Genomic DNA, 21,084 nt, shown 5'->3' with positions numbered 1-21,084 from the left:
GGGTGTGCTCTGGGGCAAAATCCTTGCCTAAGCCATTCCTCAGAGCCTGCACACCCTCAGAGACGGTCAGGACCTAGAGGGCAAATCACCTGTGTTCTCTCTGGCCCCCAAACCCTACGTAAGTCAACACACACTTGGGTGGAAAACGACATAAAACAAACTATTAAGTATTTCTCTACAGAGAAAAACTGAGAAAGAGTCTAAAAAAAACCCTGAGAACTCTAAGATGTTTAATGGGGTCATGAAAGTGGGGACAGGGAAACATTAATTGGCTTCGGCCAACTGACTTAGACAGAGCGGACTCTCTCCCCTTCTCCAAGCATCTTGTCTATCAGGGAGTGTTAACCTTCTCTAACCCAGGATGAACGCCAGATGTGGCCCAGAATGATCTCTAGCTTTGTCTCACCCTCTACTAAACAAGGTGGGGTGGATGCCTTGTGGAGCACTCCACCAGGACTAACCTCCCATCTATGATCCCAAAGTTTAGTTTCCATCACATGGGCAAGACTGTATGTGCCAAAGGCATAAATCTAGGAAGATGATTTAGAGGCTTTTGGGAGCCAATAGAGAGATGTCTGTGTTTTTTTAAGTGTTAAGTTATCAGTTCTAGCTAAGGGAAAACAATCCTGCAGATGCAGAGGCAGGTAACCTGCCCCACCTGTAGACTAGATTTAGCCAGGGACTCTTTTGACTCTATAAAGATGCTTTGTGCTGCCATGAGATGACCGTCTTAATTCCAAGGGTAGACAGTATTGGGTCAGGTTTTCAGGAAAATGGGATGTAGGCTGACAATGTGAGTGAGACCAACAGGAGTAGCTCATTCCTCGGGGCAGCCAGTGTCTGCATCGGAGTGGACTTTCTACACTAGTACCACCACAATAATCTAAGCAAACAAACAAACAAAAGCAAATCAAACCATGCAGACCTGTGGCTGTGGACCAGTTGAAGGTTCTATACAATCTGGGAAGCCTAGGAGGAGGGTGTTGCCAACAGTCAAGGGGAAAACAGCACTGTTCTCTCAAAGGTGCCCACCATCCATGAATGAGCTACCATAACAGCAACATACACGCATACACTCCGTGTCAACATCCACAAACCCTCAGCATCAGTGTGACAGGAGAGAGGTGTTCACCTTGAGACATGGAATCTCACCATCTCGCTGGAGCCCCAAAGAGGAAAAGTCTTCTGTATAAGTTTGGCTCCTAGGTGGTCCGCCCGTCCTAGACACTACGTAACCAGAGAACAGGGGAGGCTATAGTAAGCCAATTCAGCTACATGATGAGGTCCCTGGACCATGAGGAAAGACACGGAGAGGATGCTGAGGAGAGACGTCTGAAAGCCTCAGCTGCTGGTCTTAGGTGTTGAGAGTAACAAAATGGATGAAAGAAACATGTAAGCAGGACATGTCAGTTCTGGAGAGCACTATAAATGGAATCCTCTTTTGCTGGTTTTGAAAAGCAGTGGGGACCAGAGAGATGCCTTGACAGGAAAGAGCTCTTGTTCTTACAGAGAACTCAAGTTTGGTTCCCAGCACCCACATGGCGCTTCACAGCCATCCTTAACTCTAGTCCAGGGCATCTGATGACATCTTCTGACCTCCTTGGGTACTAGGCACACACATGACCCACAGGCGTACATGCAGGAAAAACAACACTCACACACCTAAAAGAAAATAAAGTTTAAAAAGAAAAATAAAAAACAAAGGAAGAAACTTATTTTGGGAAGAATGTAAGAGTTATTGGGACCACTACCTTTTGTAGGTATTATCAATCCAATAGATGTACGTAGCCTACACAGAAACAGTTGTTGTTGTTTGTTTGTTTGTTTGTTTGTTGAGACAGGTTTTGCTATGTCACCCTGGCCGTAGACCATGCTGAGCTCAATTGCACAGCAATCTCATCTGCCCGTACCTCCCAAGTGCAAGGCTGGACGCTGATCAACTCTTGAAAGAAACAAGAAGAAACAAGGTGTGCACACCTGCCTGCAGTGTCCATAGGCTGTTCAGCACGTATTCAGAATATTCGTTTCTGTATGAACAGGAATGGCTTTCTGCACCTGACTTCCCAGGACTCAATTAAGAGGCTCCGCCAGATTATTATCTGTGTCTCCTGTAGCATTTGACTGATGGGACAGGCCTGATCAGAAACCTGTTGTGATATGTGCTGAACAGTGTCATAATCTCTCTGAGGAAGGGGAAGATCTGGCGAGTATGGCTTCTGACCCACAATAGCAGAAGAAACGTGCAATTGCACATGGACCAGTTTGTACTATTCCTGGAATAAACGAAAATTTTCCTGAGAGACATTATTCCTTTTGAAGTAAAAAGGCACAATAGGGACCATCTTTGAATGGGTGCTTTGTACCATAGGCTGTTATTTATGGTTAGGTTACATTACTCTTCATTAGTAAGTATCTATTAAAGATACTCACATGTGTGCATATACATATATATGATATATATGAATACACACATACATATGAGCTGTCTTCTTCACATATTAGAAGCCACTTCAAAAGTCTTAAGGCAAACACCTCCTTGGAAACGTGGCTCAATGGATAGACACCTTGCTCTTATGGCCCTGATATAGATGTTAGGTATCTGGAAAATACAATGTTGTTGTTGGTGTTAATGGACATTTGTATTTCAGGGAACATAGAGATTTCATGTTTTAATATCTGAGATGATACCATTGCATAACCCCAACACACCCTTCTGATCATGTAGATGGCTTGTTTTACAATGGGACAGGGAGGCATAGCTCACTGCACTATTGCATCTCTGGATTACAGTCTGAAACATAATGTATTTTCACAGCACTGAATCAAAACTGGATGATGAATTTCCAACTCCAACATAATCTCTTTCCACTATTCCATCTCATCTATTTAACAGGACAAAGAAAAAAATTTACTATCTACATGCATCATTATTTTTCTGCGTACAATTTTATGTACGCATGAGAGGTAAAAATAAGAGGTAAAAATCAGAGCTAAGCACATACCTGCAATTTCAACAGATCAAACAATTTGGAGCAGTTCTGGAGAAGATGACATAATAAGGGATTTCGCCCATAGTAGCAGCCTTGCTAATGGACACACGTATACTTGCAGAGTTTGATAATGGCCAGTGATAAAGGTTTTAAAAAATGCTAAAGGACTCAAAGTTTTTTTTTCCAACAAGCTACCTAGGAATGTTAGAAAAAATTAAACTACACCACTCAAATTGTTCTTTGACTACAAAATAAGTTAGGAAGCTTTCCTGATTCCCTTTTGTATTGTTAACTAGGAAACATCCAGGGCTTTCTCTTTGCATAAGGCCATGGCCACAGAATGTCGCGCATCCTAGAGATGCTTGAGTTTCTAGGAAACAAGAGAGAGAAACAAAAAAGATTTATAAAACTCTGGTTTTTTTGTTTTGTTTTGTTTTTTTGTTTTTTGATTTATTTTATTTCTTTTTTTTCTCCTTTATTAATTTATTCTTGTTACATCTCAATGGTTATCCCATCCCTTGTATCCTCCCATTCTTCCCTCCCTCCCATTTTCCCCTTATTCCCCTCCCCTATGACTGTACCTGAGGGGGATTACCTCCCCCTGTATATGCTCATAGGGTATCAAGTCTCTTCTTGGTAACCTGCTGTCCTTCCTCTGAGTGCCACCAGGCCTCCCCCTCCAGGGGACATGGTCAAAGGTGAGGCACCAGAGTATGTGAGAAAGTAATATCCCACTCTCCACTCTACTGTGGAGAGCGTTCTGTCCATTGTCTAGATCTGGGTAGGGGTTTAAGGTTTACCACCTGTATTGTCCTTGGCTGGTGCCTTAGTTTGAGTGGGACCCCTGGGCCCAAATCTGCCTATCGCACATAAGCACCTTAACAACACAACTGGAAGCCCTAGAAAAAAAAGAAGCAGAAACACCCAAAAGGAGTAGACGTCTGGAAATAATCAAACTCAGGGGTGAAATTAACAAATTAGAAACTAAGAAAACAGTCCAAAGAATCAACAAAACCAAGAGCTGGTTCTTTGAGAAAGTCAACAAGATAGACAGACCATTAGCCAAACTAACTAAAAGGCAGAGAGACAGTATTGAAATCAACAAAAACTCTGAAGGATAGTGATTGGCCTCTGCCCAGTAATGACCCAGTGCTACTCTATGTCCCAGCCAATGGCGCTTCCGTGGTTAGCCTCTGTGTCCCTCCGCAGCCTAGTGCTAAGCTCCCAACACACACGAGAGGGCTTAACCAAGTGATGAAAATGACATACCTCAGGATGTGGCAATCATAGTTCAACTGTAATATTTTGCAAATTTCTCTTTATTAAACGAACACTCCTTGGGAGGAAAATTAAATCTGTTATACTATCTCTGGGTTATTTTACTTAAATATATATATATATATATTGAGCTTATAAATATGCCTTCAAAAACCCTATTTCCCTGAAATGTAAACTTATAGATTTTTTTTACAAAACACCATATATGGAAAAATATATGCAATGTATAAAAAATGTCTTAGATATAGATCATTGTCCAAGCTCCTATCTTAGCATATGCAGGCCCTAGAATAAAGATAGCCCCCACCAAAGCCAGAACCAACCAGAATTTTAGTCTTTGACGTTTAGTCTCTAGAGAAGTGATAAAACAAATTTCTGCTGCCTAAGCCCCAAGTCTGGGCAGCCTGAGCTGTCTAATACAGTCTGCTTATTAAAACAAAAAGTAAGAAATATGCTGAGCACTGGCAATACTGCACAACTTTGTGAAATGCCATCAAGACAGCACTAGGAGAGCATAGCTGTGAAAACTCTAAACAACCCTGCTCTCTTGGGTAATCTAAGCAAAGCTGTGCACCACCTAATATTTCAAGCTTCTCAGTACAGGGTTTCACTGCTGCCAGGGAAGCCAAATTTAAGAAACACTAAGTTGTGATTAGGAAGTCTGTGGGTGATGTCATGCAAGAACACCACTCAGAGAATAAATATAATATTCCCTAAGGATGAGCAAGGAGACACCCAAGAACAAAGAGCAGTGTATATGAAGAACAGGGTGGTGAGAGAGGGTGGAAACCCCAGAACAGTTGGGGCTGCTGTGGTGAAAGTAAGTACAGTCAAACACACTCTGTCCTGCACAACTGGGTAGATGGAAATGCAATTTATTGAAAAGAAGAAGAAGAAGAAGAAGAAGAAGAAGAAGAAGAAGAAGAAGAAGAAGAAGAAGAAGAAGAAGAAGAAGAAATGAGAAGAGCTGTGAGGAGAAAAGAGAGTAGCAGAAACTGTACCACTCTACCAGAACACTCCATCAGAACAAGCCAAGTGGCCGCAAAGGAAACTGTTAATGCGGGGCCCTCCAAAGCACAGTAGGCACTCAGTAGGGTCCAACACACAGTAGGCACTCAGTAATTGTTTGCCAAATCTGAATTTCCTCATTCACATTTACTTTAAGGATGTCTAAGAGAGTTGCTTTCTTTTTAACCTCTTTTTTTTTCTGTTCATTTTTTTTTTTTAAAGTGAAACAGCCTCAGACAGGCTGTGCTAGTTAGGACACAACTATCAGTCTAATCAGGGAGGAGGATGCGGTGTAATCATAGACATATACCACATCAGGACATTTCAAAATGAGCACACAGGAGTGGACAAAAAGCTGGCGAAGGTGCCTTTGCTGATGGCTAATGGCTTTTGTCTTAACTCAATAGAGTCAAGAACATAGCTACAACACCAAGGATAAAGTTTGCCAGAAACCATCAGGAGCCTTCTCAATGGCCTTTGTCCATTATGTCCACAGAGGGAACAATTCACATTCTTAAGGTTGTGGAGAGGGCCGGCAAGAAGGCTCAACAGGTACAGGAGCTTGCTGCCAAGCTCAACAGCCTGAGTTCGATTGACAGAAACCACAGGTTAGAAGGAGAGGACTAGCTCCCACAAGTTGTCCTTGACCTCCATATGTGTATGGTGGTACTCAGGAGTGCACGGGTGTGTGCATGAACACACAGACACACACAAATAAAATACTAGAAAAATTAAGAGGATAAACACTAAAAGATTAACGAATACTTATATAATGGCCATCAGCTGGATTCTTAAAGGACAGAAACAGAATGGCTGATCTTTGGCCAGAAAGTCATGGGCTATTCAAAAGCATCTTGAATTCTAGGCAATCAAAACAGCTCAGTTTTAACATAATGAAGCAAATGATTTTATACTGCTCAGGTGTATTCTGAAGACATTTTCCCCCATTAATACAAATTATATAAATATTTTGTTAATGTCCTTAAATACAGAAGTTTCTCTGGTCCCATGCCAAATCCATAGGCGATGTGTCTAAACAGATCTCATCCTATACTTTCCAACGCTGTAACTGCAAACTAATTTCGTGGGGAAGCTCTGTGTATTCCTGGACTCCTGGGAAATCTTAACCAGACCTACACTTGTCTAACTCTAGAGCTTTTGCAATAGAAGTTTAATGAGTTACTTATTATTAGACTCTTGATAGTCATTATTTTAAGGTGAACAGTGATGACGCAAAACTTGGGCATATTCGCCTTAAAACATATTCAAACTCACATATCCATTAATGCTATGGTGATTTTTAAAACTCTCTTATTGACTAGAAGTGTGTCTATGAGTAACTTTAGTAAGCCACAGCCTTCCCAAGGATGTGGCCAGGGACAAAACTACGGAAGGCATGCTCACTTGCAATCGTGTTCAGTCCAGAACTTAACCTTTGCCATTTCAGAATTTGAATAAGGGCTGTTTTCATTATGGAACTTTGAATACATTTTACAAGGGGGCACATATAAGGCAAGAAGATGAAAGGCTGAAATTGCATCCTGCAGGCACTGCATATTCATTTCTATTTAAAAGCTAACCAGATATTCTATTAATGATCATAAATATTAAGAGATCATGACAAAATAAATCCTGTTTATCTGATTTCCATCCAGCTGAAATATTGCAAAGGGAAGGATCTCTCACATCACCACAACCACTGTTGACCTATGTAGAAGTTGCCTACAAGTTTTTTTTGGCTGTAGTCTAAGATAGTCCAGAAATTATGATGTTATGTTTAATCAGAACATTTTTCAAACTACATAAAAAGCCAGACTTGACCTTGTATGCCTATAATCCCAGAATCTACTAGGAGGCTAAAGCAAGGGGAGTGAGCATTCCAGGCTAACCTGGACAATAAAAATCTCCATTTTAAGCAATGAAAATGAAAATAAAAACAAAAGTAAATATAAAACATATATGTGCACACTGTATTGGTATAAAATGGTAAACAAAGTAATAAATTTAGAACTGCACATCACCTGTCCTTATTGAAATGAAATATTGTTATTGATGACATCAGTTGTGGACTCTGCCTGGTAACTTCTATGTAATGCACAGCTACAACAAGTGCTGATTTCATAATCACTTAGTGCTTTTATTTTACTATATGAATTATTCATTAAATCAATTTAAATATAAAGAATCATCATAGATTTCTATGGTGACTACTGTGCACACGTTCAAGAAGCATGTAGAATTAAAAATGGTCTTTTTGTTAAAAGGGGTAAAATATATAAGAGGAGGAAAGAGGTAAATGGAAATATAGGATAAAAGTAAAATCAAATTGACCTATATCTACATAACACTACAAAAACCATATGCTTTACTCCAATCCTTCTAGACTTCTCTGCATCATTAAAGATAGCATACAGCATACGTATCTTGTAAGTTTGTCTGATAAGAAAGCAAGCTATTTAAGATGGCCAGATCCAGTGTTCTGAGTGATAACTTAGAAGCCACAGCTTCTTCTTTTCATCTTTTTAAGCTGATAGGCTTTTCAGCTGGGATCCCTCTTATCATACTATTCCTTTAAGCAACATACTGCTTTATCAAACAGTGAGATTGTAAGGGAGTCGATTCTGCACAACAACTTGAAGACAGACAAGCTTCCACAAGTGAAGTATCCTCATGGCCACACATGTAATTAATCTCTTCTTTATGGACCGGAATGCATATGTTTGCTAACTCAAAAGACGTTCTTACCTCCCATCCATAGCTGGGATCTTTCAGGTCAGACCTCTGCTCGCCCATGTATGGCCCAAACTTTTCACCTATTTCAATCTTCCTTTTGGTCCATATTCCAAGTCCTGCTCCAGGCATATTTGACTCTCGAAGTTCAAATTCATCGGGAATGGGGATGTCATCGGGGATGTAGATGGGGGCTTTGTAAGGAGAGCCCTCCTTGGGCGTGAACGAGTCACTGGATGTGTCAGGGGAGCATGGCTCTTGCATGTGGAGGGCGGGGGCATTGGCTACCCCATCTGCATCAGCATCTGGCATTTCTTCCAAAGGTATTTCAGGGTAGCTGCCATAAGCACACTCGTTACCTGCAAATAAGTAAGAACTTCATGAATCTCTACCAATAAACCAAAACAAAATTCCACAGGGGGTATTAACTATAGTAAGTTGTTCATTGCAAGCTAAACAAACAAGGCCATTGTTTAAAAATGTGTCCCACTAAAAATCACTATTTTTCACAGGGGGAGGGGATAGGTTATGGCTTCTGGTTTATCTGTGATAAAGTAATAAATATAGTACGTTAATACCTGCACAAGCCAGCCCCACCCACCACCCACAGGCGAGGTACCCAGCAGCTTATTTATCAGTGTGAATAAAATAGAGATAAGAAGTAATATAGGCAACTACTACCCCCAAACCACCCCAAATTGAGAGCCAACAGGATGATACGCACCATATAGAAAGTCAGATCAGTCAAGTCTTAGAATCTTCCTTAAAACAAATGCCACAGGCTATCAAACTCTCCGTGTACAACAAGGCTTCGATCTAGGCAGCCAGATTATCGATGGAAATACTACTTCGCGTTTTGTCTTATTTTTTTCCCTTTCTATTTCAAACAAATCACCAAGCCCTTGTGTTGGGGTTTGGTCTAGTTGTTGCCCAAATGAACAGACTCACGTACTCCAAAATGTTTGTAACCCTGCCTAAGAATTTACTTCTGTTATGACCAACAGAAAGCCAACACACCTGACAGGGCAAATGGCATAGGCATGGCTAAGGTCCTGGGCTGGTCAGACAGAGAGGTTCTTGACAAAGGAAGCAGAGAGACCAGAAGAGGAGGGGATGAGAGAGGAAGAGGAGAAGAAAGGCTGGGCCATGGGTTAGATGGAGGAAGAAGCACATGGCTGGCGTGGTTGGAGGATTTGGCCCAGATGGAGAGCATTAGCAAGTGTTTGGGATTATGGATGGGAGGTGTAGCTCGATAGAAATTACTAGAAGTTGGTGGCATGGGATTGGGGTAGGGTGTGGGATACCTGCCCCGCTATGGGAAGTAGTTTAGGGAATTAATACCTGCCCTGCCCCAGGCAAACCAAGGCTACTTTAAAATATAACAGGTGTCTGTGTTTTCACTGATTGATAGCAGGTTAGAAAATACCACTGTAATAATCATTATAGGGCTAATAATAAACATTTATTAGGCCCTATTTCTAAACCAACCACAACACCCTTGGTATTTCCCTACTTCAGTAGTTTATTCCACAGAAGCTCAAAAGTACTAAAAGGTAAGATCATTTTTAAAATTAGAAAAAGGGATAGGCTGGGTGGCTTGCTCAATGGCTGCAAGTATTTGCTGCTCCTGCAGAAGACTGGGGATTGGTTTCCAGCACCTACACAGTAATCAGTTGTAACCACTTGTGACTTCAGTTCCAGGCAATCTGACACCCTCTTCTGGTCTCCACAGGCACCTGGCAAGCACACGGTGCACATACGTGCACACAGGCAAACATTCATATACGTAAAACAAAAACTAACAGATTCTCAAAGGTGAAGAGGTAGGATAGTACCCTAAGTGTACCAAAAAGAGAAGAAAAAAAAATCTCCAGACTACAAAGTGAGTGAGCTGACTGCCTGTGCATAGAAAAGAATTCTGGGGTAAGAGACAAAGGCCGGGCCCTGCTTACAATGGCTTTAAGGACTTCCACAACCCGACACTGGAAGTCCCTGAGTGGGCCATGAGACCTTGGGGTCTTCATGAAATATATGTTGGGGACTTTGGGAGCTGGGTAAAGGGATGGAAGAATAATGGCTGGGTTCCCCACCAGCTGCAGGGACTTTCCAGTGTCTTTAAGCAAAGTCAACACATGTTTGTCTCTATTAGAGTTATGACTGGACGGCAGCCCACATTGGTTTGTCTCATAAGGACTTCAAAGGATGGAAGTAAGAGAAAGGACATAAAATGATAAGGAGGCCAGGTCTGGTCAGGACCACCAGAAGGTGAGCTGGATGCCTTACAGTTGTTGGCGTAGCATTCCTAGAACAGCCTGGGTAACCATGACAAGGAAGAACTCCAGCCTCAGATTAGTGACCTTTAGTCTCCCGCCAACCCTGCCACTGTCTGTGTTATTAAAGCCTTCTGGGACGGGTTATTGACTTACACATTTTACCCCAACTTCTTCCCTGATTCATGATAGAAAGTCACAGCACGCTCATGAGCAACTGTCCATTGTGTGCTGGATCCTGCTTCTTACAGTTCCATAAAATACAAAGTGATGATCCACGCAAAGATCTCTTTTTTTAAAAAAAAAAAAGGTAGATTTTGACTCAAACATTGAAGGGATGCCATTTAAACCAACCTATGACAGAACTACAGGGTGCAAGCTTCAGCGTGCAGGCCCATTATCGCCAAGTTCAGCATGTCCAAAATTGTGACCATTGTCACCTGCCCTCTAATCAAGTGCCTTGGCCATATTCTCCGTTCAATTAGGAATGCTATCTATCCCCTAATTATCCACTTTAGATGCTTTAAAGTAACATGGAGATTTGCTCTCCTTTTCTGATAATCTATCCTTCCACAAAAGTCATTCATTTCATCTGATTCTTTGCGTTCACATTTAGCATCTAAATTTTATAGGCACTTGCTCTTCACTGGCCTCCAGGCCACCACGCTCTTGACCTCAGTACTGAAGTTACCTTCCCAGCACACCTTCCCTCCTGCTCAACAGACTTCAGTGGCTCCCAGCGTCTCAATGACATCCCTTCTGATTCTCAATACTCCTCAACAGGAATACTTGGGATGAAAACTCTTTGCCTCCTAAATGTGGGCAAACAGTTCTTCCATCCTGGCTCTCCATCTCTACCCTCTCGTCTAGGCAATCCCCAATCTTCCCTCCAGGTCAAGTTCCAAGTTGAGTTCCAACACGTCCCATCATCATCTCAGTCGACTTTTGTCCCCCTTTCTCTCTAAGCTTACAGAATTTTACCTCTCGCTTCTGCAATCAAGTACACGCATTGCCACTTGGAAGTTAGTGTTTTATCTCCAACAAGGAGATGGACCTTTGGAAAGCTAGCTGGTGAATTCTCACTTCATGGGAATTCTCCAAGAGATCTACACATGCTTGTTTAATGAATATTTAATAACTAGAAAATTAACCTTACAAATAATTTTATTGAACTGTTATAGGGTAATCAATATTACCCTACTGAAAATTGGTAGTAATTTTGATTCTGACAACTGCCTTTAAGAAATACTGTGGAGCACAGTAGATTTTCAGACTTTTCTTTTTCTTTTTTCTTTTTTTGTTTTGTTTTGTTTTGTTTTTTGGGTTTTGTTTTTATTTTTTGAGACAGGGTTTCTTTTGTAGTCCTGGCTGTCCTGGACTCAGTTTGTAGACCAGACTGGTCTTGAACCCACAGAGATCCACCTGCCTCTGCCTCCCGAGTGCTGGGATTAAAGTCGTGCGCCACCACCTCCCGGCCAGACTTTTCATTATTATTTAACATCAAAAAAGATCTATTTTAATAACACTCCAAAGAAGATATGAATGCACTTGAAAATTACAATAAATTTCATACTTCATACTTTATCACAATACTCATTAACAGTTTGGATGCAGGAAAAACATACAGAAACTGTTTCCAACCCAGACATAGCAACACAGGCCGATGGCCCCTGCTCCTTGGAGGATTAGAGGCAGGAGAAGTCTGTAAGCTCGGTAGTTTAAGGGGCAGACTTAGGCTATAGAGTGTCACCATGTCTCAGAAAATAAATAAATAAATAAAACTAAAGTCAGTGGCATCTCTCTAGAACCATAGCATTCAACTGCCGTAAATGGAAAGCTACGATAAAATTCCTCAAAGGGAGTCATTGCTCATTGTCAGGATTTTATTTTCCTTGAGGAATGTTACAAATTGAATGACATCATGGAATGCATAGACTTCCCCATCTAAGAAGTAGAAAATAAAAGGGCACCTAAATGAGCAGAACAATATTCTTCCAGTAACTCTCTATGAAAGGCCAGTAAGAGGTCCTCCCTGAGTTAAATCAGTCAGACTGTTGGGTCCAACAAGGGAAGCTCAAATTCTAGAAAAAGACAGAAACAATTACGTCTGTGTCCTCTCACTGTCATCGCGAACCCCATGGTCACCCTGTCACCCACAAACTCTCCTCGTTCAGAGTCGGAGTCAGTGTGCTGGGAACCCAGCTCCAGTAAAATATGTGTGGCTTGCTGCACAGGAGAATTTGCATTTAAAGCCAAAATAACTGCTAAAAATGACAAAAAAAATTTTTTTTTCAATTAAGCCTAAAGAACAACTTATTGCAATCAAGCAAATGTATAGGAAAGGATCAATTCTAGCCATCCACATGCATGCTTCAGCATAGACGACAGCCCTGGCAATTTGTCTTTCAGCCACATCCAGCTTAGTATCATTGGAATTAAATATAAAAAGAGCTGGGATGACAAAACTGGAAACATAAAACTGCTGACTTTTGCCTATCAAAACACGCAATCATATTTCAACACAATCTAGCATTTATAAAATGTTCAGCATGAATGCAGTTGATCACATCATATTGACTATTTGCATAAGTGAGAATAAACTAAACCTTTATGGCCATCACTCAATAACTCTCCCAAAAGCTGCTAAAACATTCCATCTAAATGAAAAGCAGCCTTCATTATTCTATCTCCATTAAATCTCTGTTATTGGGGGGGGGGGAGGAAATTGGTAGATCTAGTCCCTGGGCTATAGCTGTAGTCAATTAAAGATTTCCTGGATATTGCTCTGACAGATTGGGCACATTTGCAGTAGGTGAGTGTCAGGTAGGGAGCGTGACAGACATCGGTGGGCCCATAAAGATAAATAACCCTTGTAGCTTCTTGCCTCCAACTGTAATTTGCTTCATGCACCCTTAGGTTGTGTCATTAACTTAGTGAGGGCAGGAGAAAGGCTTACTGTTGGATTTGAGGCAAATGGCTTTGGGACTACCACTGGAAATCAACCTGTTTGCTTCAGGTTTTAGCTATTCTAATATCCTTAGAGAGCAGGCAACAGCCCACACTTCAGTCGAGTCTACGTATTTCCCTGGCTGTCTGGGTCACCCTCCTGCCTCCAGTTGGGAAGAGTTGTATTTAGACAACATCAGGATCCAAGAGGGAATTGGAAACTTAATGCCAATAAAGAGAGCATCCCTTGCTGCCTCCATACTTTTTCCTTTCGACACTCACCACCATCTAGTGAAAAAATGATGTGGAAAAAAGAGTGGAGAGTGCGGTCTGACTTTCACATGAACTCTGGTGCCCCATATTTGACCACTTCCCCTGGATATGGGGAGGCCTGGTGGCACTCAGAGGAAGGATAGCAGGCTACCAAGGAGAGACTTGATACCCTATGAGCATATACAGGGGGAGGAGGTCCCCCTCAGTCACAGTCATAGGGGAAGGGAATAAGGGGAAAACGGGAGGGAGGGAGGAGTGGGAGGATGCAAGGGAAGGGATAACAAGTGAGATGTAATATGAATAAATCAATAAAATATATTTTAAAAATGGAAAAAAAAAGAATTTTTTTATTTCTCAAATGTGGAAACTGATGGTAAAAGATACCAAACAGTCAGCAAGTGGTCAAACCCAGTTTTCTCTTTCTTTCATAGGCCACTTACTTTTGACTTTCTTTAAAGCTATGTCTTGAAGTTTGCTTCATCAAAAATATGGTTCCTATGTAAATAATTTGTTGTTCAGCCTTTTCATTTGAAACTTTATTATGAATGTTTCCTCATTTTTTCCTACTTTCTAAACTTACATGTAATTGCTGAATGTTCTTCTATTCTGGGAAGCCATAGGAAGTGCAGCGTTTCTATGGCATTCTTGTTGCTTTTAGATGTTTTATTTTTTATTTTTTGATGCCAAAATATCAGCACAATATATACCCTCTACATAAATATGTGTATTCACCCAGATACTACTATGCCCTGGTTTTCATTTTTATCAGTAGGAAAAATTATTTATGTTTTTTTCATATATACCTCAGTGATTACTAAGAGTAAATATTTTTTTTTACTAAGAGTAAATATTTTATCAGTGACTCATATTTCTTTCATTACAAATTATGCATAGCTTTCTCTCATTTTTAAATGGGCTTCAAATCTGTCTTATTAATGAAAAACAAATTAGCCCTTTGATGTACCTTTGTTAATTTTCTCTATAATTTGCTATTTGATATTGTAATAGAACTTTTTAACTTTAGTGGAACTAAGTTCATGATATCTTTGTGTTTTTACATTTTCTTAAAAAGTCCTCACCTACTCTGACAGGGTGGGGTGTTCTCTCAGATTTTCTTTGAGTTTCATTGATGTTTTTCTTCCAGCTTTGGATTACCAGTGATTTAGTACTCAGTGAAAAGGAGAGGAAAAATGATTTCATTTATTTGAGCTCCTGTGGAAGGTGGGCTAGGAAAAAAAAAATGCCATTCCACTCGTAATTCTTTGGTCCTTATTTGCAAGGCTGGGCTAAAATGCTTTCTCTTTTTGTGGGATTTATATAACTCACCATTTGTTTCTTTTGGCCTCTCTGCTTAGTTTAACTGAAACTCTTCTGGGCAGATGCCACTCAAACGCCTGAGTTTTGCCCTTTAATAGCGTTGAGTGGCCAGTGAAATGATTATCCCTCCATGTTGTCCTTACTGATGGCAGAAGGCATGCTTTCCTTTCTGCTCACCACATCAGTTCATGGATATAAAGTTCAGCAACTAATGAAATAGTAATGCTAATATTTAAAACATATAGCTCTAGTTTAGCTATTAAGTGGAGTGATCAAATAAGAAATCATGTTGACTTGGTTATACAAACTGGCCCATAATATGCACCTCCATGTGTATTTGCTAGCGTATGAGTAGGGTGTGTGTTTGTGTGTGTGTGTGTGTGTGTGTGTGTGTGTGTGTGTGTGTGTGTGTGTGGTGCTTAGCAGCTCCCTAATCTTAAAAATAGGCCGAGACAGAAACATGATTTGAGATCTTAGGCAGACGGGTTGAGATCATAGCTTCATGAAACAGCTGCCAAGAGGGGCCCAACTAGGGAATTGAACAGATTAGGTAACTTAGAAATTTAGACATTTCCCCCCATTATGTTCCTCATGGCAGTTTTGTAATAAAAACATGAGCGAACTTCAAAGGAAGCTCTGTAGTAAAGGTTAATTGCTACTAAAGAAGAGGGTGGGCCCAAGCGCCGGTGCTTTGTGCCCAACTCACAAGCAGACAGGAAGGATTACACGTGGCTGACTGCAGAGGATGTGTGCCCAGCATCAGGAGAAGAGGCTCGGCCAAACCTCAGGCCCCACCAGGGACCTCCAGGGAGGACGTGAGCATATGGACATGAGTCTATGCGTCCATGCATGCGTACCAGTGGCCAAGGAAGGGAGGGGGAAGACTTCAGTTTCCTTTCCAAATTAAAACAGGACATGCTCTTCTTCCCTCCTCAGGACAGTTCCTGAGTGGTGACAGAGGCATGTTTATGAGAAATCAAAGGACGTCAGGGACTGGCTCTTCTCCATCAGCAGCAGAAGCCGTTGAATATGTGGGGAAAGGGAGGAGCCCAAATAACGCCAGATGCACAAACAGCACAGAGGAGGAGGGAATGAACTGGCCATTGGATACTCTCTGAAAATGTCCCCAAGAAAATTAAATTGAACATCCCAAGGAGATGAGGAAAGGAAACTATAAAGATGAGGAAACTAGATTTCAACAAAGCTGAGAAACAGGCTGTAAAGGATCAGACAAGAATCTAGCAACATAGCATCAGAAACAGAGGTGTCTCTTAGAGCTGTCACTGTCCTAGAAGTCATTATCCTGGAGGTCACTGTTCTACAGAGGTCACCTATGGACAGTCTTCAAAGCGCCACATTCCCCAAAATGGGTGAAAAGAAATCACTCTTCAATGGCGAATTCTACTCTGGCCCCAATTTGTACCACCTGAGTCTCTATGGTGTATTTGTGACATAGCCTGCCAACATGGCTCGGAGTGTGGAGTTTTCTTAATGGTTTGCAAGCTCCTTCGCACCCTCAGTATTTCAGTTGGCTTTCTTGTTCCGACCTATTTCATGTCTTCCCTATGGGCCTTGCCACCTGACACGATTCACTAAAAGACTTCATTAGTCTGCTGTCAGAAAGATCCAGAATGAAAAAGGGTTGGGAGAGGTGGCAAAAGAGATGCTCAGAGCACCATAGGGATTGAAAACAGAGGGCTTACAAAGAGCAAAAATATATGCTTCTCATACTCCGGTGTAGCTCTTGCCTTTCCAGTTGCTTGTAAATCTAGTTAAGAGTTTTCCCACCATCCTAGAAATTTCAGACATTTCACTGAACAGTATGGGTTGAGAATGAAATGAGCACCTCCTAAGATAGTGTGCGACCTGCTGAGCTGCTTCCAGAAGAAATAGTGCTAAGCTTTTTTTTTTTCAAATTATGGAAATAAATTGCTAGAAAACTCATCGTTGGGGTTTAAGTTAAGCTTTTTGGCATCTGTTTACAGACTCTAAGACAACAAAATAGAAACACTAAAAGTCTGTGGTAATGCCCAGACCAGAGGGAAAGCATGACCTGGCTGATCTTTGGCATATTCTGTCGTTAGGGACCCTGTCACAAATCCATACTGGAAAGCCAGGAAGGACCCAACTCATTACATGCCAGACAGTGTTCCTTTCATAGTACAGTCATTTGCCTGAACTCCCTTTTAGCAGTACAAATTTTTAAGAGATTTTTGGCAACCTCTGACCTAATGGCTTTTTTTTTTCATAAGCCTTTTATAGCCCCAAAGTGACTTTTGCTTCAGATTCATTTAAAGTAAAGTAGAAATGTCCTGTGTTTACATCACAGCCTACTGGCAGGTTACCTCTCAGGCATCTGCAGCGAGCGAGCCGAGTACAGCCTTTCAGCATTCAAGCCCTATCTACAGCAATTATTTGCTAGCGTATCTAAAAGAAGGCAGGCATTTCCTGCCGCACACAAATGGGACACTCTTATCTAAATCACTGTTTAAACAGGTATTTAAGAAAACACTATCACAGGCAGGAATTTACTGATGACGGAACACATTGGTTTAGGGCTGGACTCGATGGTTAAGGACTAGCCATTGTCAAGAAAGGAAGCGTAGCAGCATGAGGAAGGTATAGAAAATATTTCACAATTCCCCAGGGGTCAAGATGGAGGACCATAGAGCTTGGGAACGCAGGCGTGAAAGACACGGTTGCTGTTTCATGGCGGTCCCCACCTGGTAACACCTCTGAACTCTGGAGCCACCAGAGAGGAGGAGCTGAGAAGCTGCAACTCCTACAGACCTTGTTTCTAATCCCAAGCAATGGCATGTTGGGCAAGTTTATATATATATTCTGGCCCATTCCATTCAAGTGACAGCAGATTCATATAATGAAAATCAGAGAACGGTCAAAGCTGGGCCTGGCAAAAACTTAGAAAAGGGATTTCCTGGAAAGACAATTTGAGAACTGACTGCATCTGCCACAACCTGTATAACCTAAGCGACAGTATACTCTGGCTCCGAAGCCCTGTTCTAACTAACCAGTGCAACTGGAATTTATTCCCAGTGGAGGCTTATAAAGCTGGGCTGTTATTCTCACATTAAGTACACTGCCCTCTGGTGAGGGCTGTGGTTTCTGTGTGGGCAGAGTGTGTGGTTTACTGTGGCTAATTTGTTTATGTTGTTGACGGTGGTTTGGGAGGAAAGCATGCTAAGTAAGGAGTGATCTGATTTGCTTCCTTACGAAGAGTGTTTAAAGGTGGCTGAGACATGCGTGGGCATTAATGTGCCTCTGCCGATGGGGGCAGTGACTGGCCTCTTTGACCACAGCTCTGTTTAAGCTGGTGCCCTGAGAGCCACAGTCTGTTTATTAAGGCTACCTAAGTGTGGCTTGGTGGCTTTTGCCAGAAGCTCCTTCTTGTCTCAGAAGGAGATACCAAAACTCAGGAGGAAAAGAGAGCACTTGTGCCTTCCCTAGCAAGGACTTTGAAGTCTAGCATATACTGGGATAGGAGCGTCAAACTGCTCCCTGATCCCGGAAGAGGAGAGGCAAAACCGTCCCGGAAGATGAAGATCAGGAACTGAAGAAATTGGAGACCCCTCACTACAAGTGGGAAAGCAGGCGAGCTGTGCTGCCTGAGGTGGAAGGCGCTTGTGTGAGCTCAGGTCCATTCCACAGCCGAGCTGACGGAGACCTGCCCTACTGCTACTTAACAGAAGAACTTTCTTCCAGCCAGGAGTGCCGCATAAAGAAAAGAAAATAATTGTGCAAGCCTGGCAGAAGAGGGAGTTGTGGCTTGCCGAGAAAGAGGAATGCGAACAAGCAATTAAACGTTCACATAAGCCTGCTCAGCTTGAGAGGAAGTAGACAGAGAGCACCCAAAAGACTGAAATTTTCTTAGACTCTCAAGCTTAGAGGGTTTGTTTGTTTTTGTTTTGTATGTTTGTTGGTTTGGTTTGTTTGTTGGTCTTTTTGTTTTTGGTTTTGTTCTGTTTTGATTTGTTTTGTTTTGTTTTTTATGAGAAGTGGTCTTTGTTATCACAGGTTTGGTAATAAAAAGACAACAGAGATTTGTGCCATAGGGCAACGTGATGGGGAAATTCCTTCTAGTGGGCTACTTAAAGCTCAGACTCTCTAGTGAGACTCCACCGGAGACACTAGTATTTCTTTTGTGAGTGCTTATCAATTGGAGAGAGCTTCTGTATTAGCGCTGGAGGTTTGTGCCCACTTCCCCTCCCAGCTCTCATCTTTACCTTCACCTGAGACCCCGCCTGGCTTAGAAGCGTATAGGCCCTGGGCATGCTTTGAAACTCTCTGAGTTCATGTGTGTTGGTCCCACTGTGTCTAGAAGACCTTGCTTCCTTGCTTGTTTTCCATCCCTGCTGTCTCTTACACCTGTTCTGACTCTTCTATAAAAATCACTACAAACTACACTTACGCATAAGCCCATGCCCAGCAGTAGATGGCTGACACCAAACAAATTCAATGTCACTTTTGAAGACGTTTGTCACATAATGCTTTGCCTGGGAATTTTCTTTCCTTCCAGGTCATTTGTTTATATTTTATAGTTTCCATTTTTTGTATTTCTTTGGGAATTCTATGGGACTCATATATGTATCCTGGCATCTGTATGTGGTGGGTTTTGTATTTATTTGGAGACTTTTTTTACACTTCTTTTTGATTATTTGTTTGTTCTAATCTGGAGTTTGGTTTTTATTTTATTTTATTTTATTATTAGGTTTAGATGCCTGTGTATTTTTCTGAGAGAAAGAGAGAAAGGGTGTGAATTTAGGTGGGTCCAGGGGGAGGTAGAAAGGATCCGCATAGAGTCAGTACAAGATAAGCTATCATTAAAATATAATGTATGAAAAATCCATTTTTAATAAAATTTAATGCAAAACTGAAAATCAATTATTGCAAAATAAAAAATTCAAAAATAAAAATAAAAAAATAAAGCGCAGACTCTGCCCCACTGCAAATACAGTATCTTTGGTGTAAATAAGTCTATATGTTGCCAAAGAGTGCAATCTGCTGTCCCATGCTACACTCTAAAGGGCACTGGGTTGAGTTTCCCAACACCACATCACATGAAATGTGAAGTCATTCAAAACTATGGGGATGCAATGTCACTGAAAACATGAAGGAAAACATTTCTGTTTAATTTAAGAAAACATTATACACTTTGGAAAATTGTTTTCAGAAAAATGCGAACAGATGTGTTTGTATAAGTATCTATATAATGTATATATGTATATATAATATATATGTATATACATAATATATATATGTTATGTATGTATGTATATGTATGTATGTATATATATATATATATATATATATATATATATATACCAGGCACACATATGATTGGAGGGCGGTAATTTCAACATTGTTAAGTGGTAACACAAGCTAGGTATTTAAGGGAATGATATAATATGACAACTTCATAGACTACCAAGCTGTGTCTGGAGTCTGGGAACTATCATTATCAACATGTGTAATAACTAGTAGCATTAGGTGGTCTGTACAGTGTCCTTCCTGCCTGGTTGAGTCACACAGTCTAAGACAGCTGACGGGCACCAGGCAGTGCCTCCTAATGACAACTGACTTCTTACAAAAGGCATCCGGGGCCTCTTCTGCATAAATTACTATAGTTTATGGCAAGAGAAGATTATAAATGTTTGCAAAACTAAATTTATTTACAAACTGGGTCTAATTTATTTATATTGCTGGCACAATAGGCCTTTGTTGAAATATTTATGCTATCTGTTCTTCTGCCTCACTAAGCTCTATCACAATCATAAACACCGTTGAAAAATTATTTGCAGTTAGCAGGATTTAAGCTGCACATTATATCACAAGCTGGTGCCAGTAAACTTTTGCACTGGTTGATAAAGTTTCCTCCATGGAATAAATATACATTTGACTTTCAGACTCTTTGGTGGCCTCTGTACTATGAAAAGTGAAGGTTTAAACAGATGGTCCAGGCATCGCCAGTATTACACGAATGCTTCTACTGCACATTCCAATTGAAATTCAGTGGAAAAGTCTAAATCCCTTTTTTCCCCCCTAAATCCCTTTCTAGCCTTTGCAAAGGATGCTACCTCCCATGCTTATGTATGTGTCCATTTGGAGGTTTTTTTTTTTTTTTAACAATAACACATTGTGACTGGAGCTTCACAAAGTTGATAGGGATAGACACGAAACTGAAGGCAAAAAGGTGTCTTCCATCGTGTAGCTTAGCTTTGAGCAGCTAAGGCAGAGAGGGTAGGAGGTATGTGACA

At 41.1% G+C, this 21,084-nt stretch overlaps 1 protein-coding gene across 8 annotated transcripts in view; it reads right to left on the bottom strand.

Moving 5' to 3' along the window:
• MECOM (MDS1 and EVI1 complex locus) overlaps nt 1-21,084 on the bottom strand; it is a 568,506-nt gene that overhangs the window by 274,655 nt on the left and 272,767 nt on the right. For all 8 annotated transcript variants that reach the window (XM_084768612.1, XM_084768610.1, XM_084768613.1 and 5 more), the window contains exon 2: nt 8,022-8,365. In XM_084768612.1, the coding sequence (XP_084624738.1) occupies nt 8,022-8,365 (344 nt within the window). The remainder of the gene's footprint in view (nt 1-8,021; nt 8,366-21,084) is intronic.

Source organism: Acomys minous (assembly GCF_964271855.1).
Source record: "Acomys minous genome assembly, chromosome: 19".
Taxonomy (NCBI): Eukaryota; Metazoa; Chordata; class Mammalia; order Rodentia; family Muridae; genus Acomys; species Acomys minous.
Note: the sequence above shows the minus strand (reverse complement) of the source record. Positions and strands in the feature narration are given on the sequence as shown.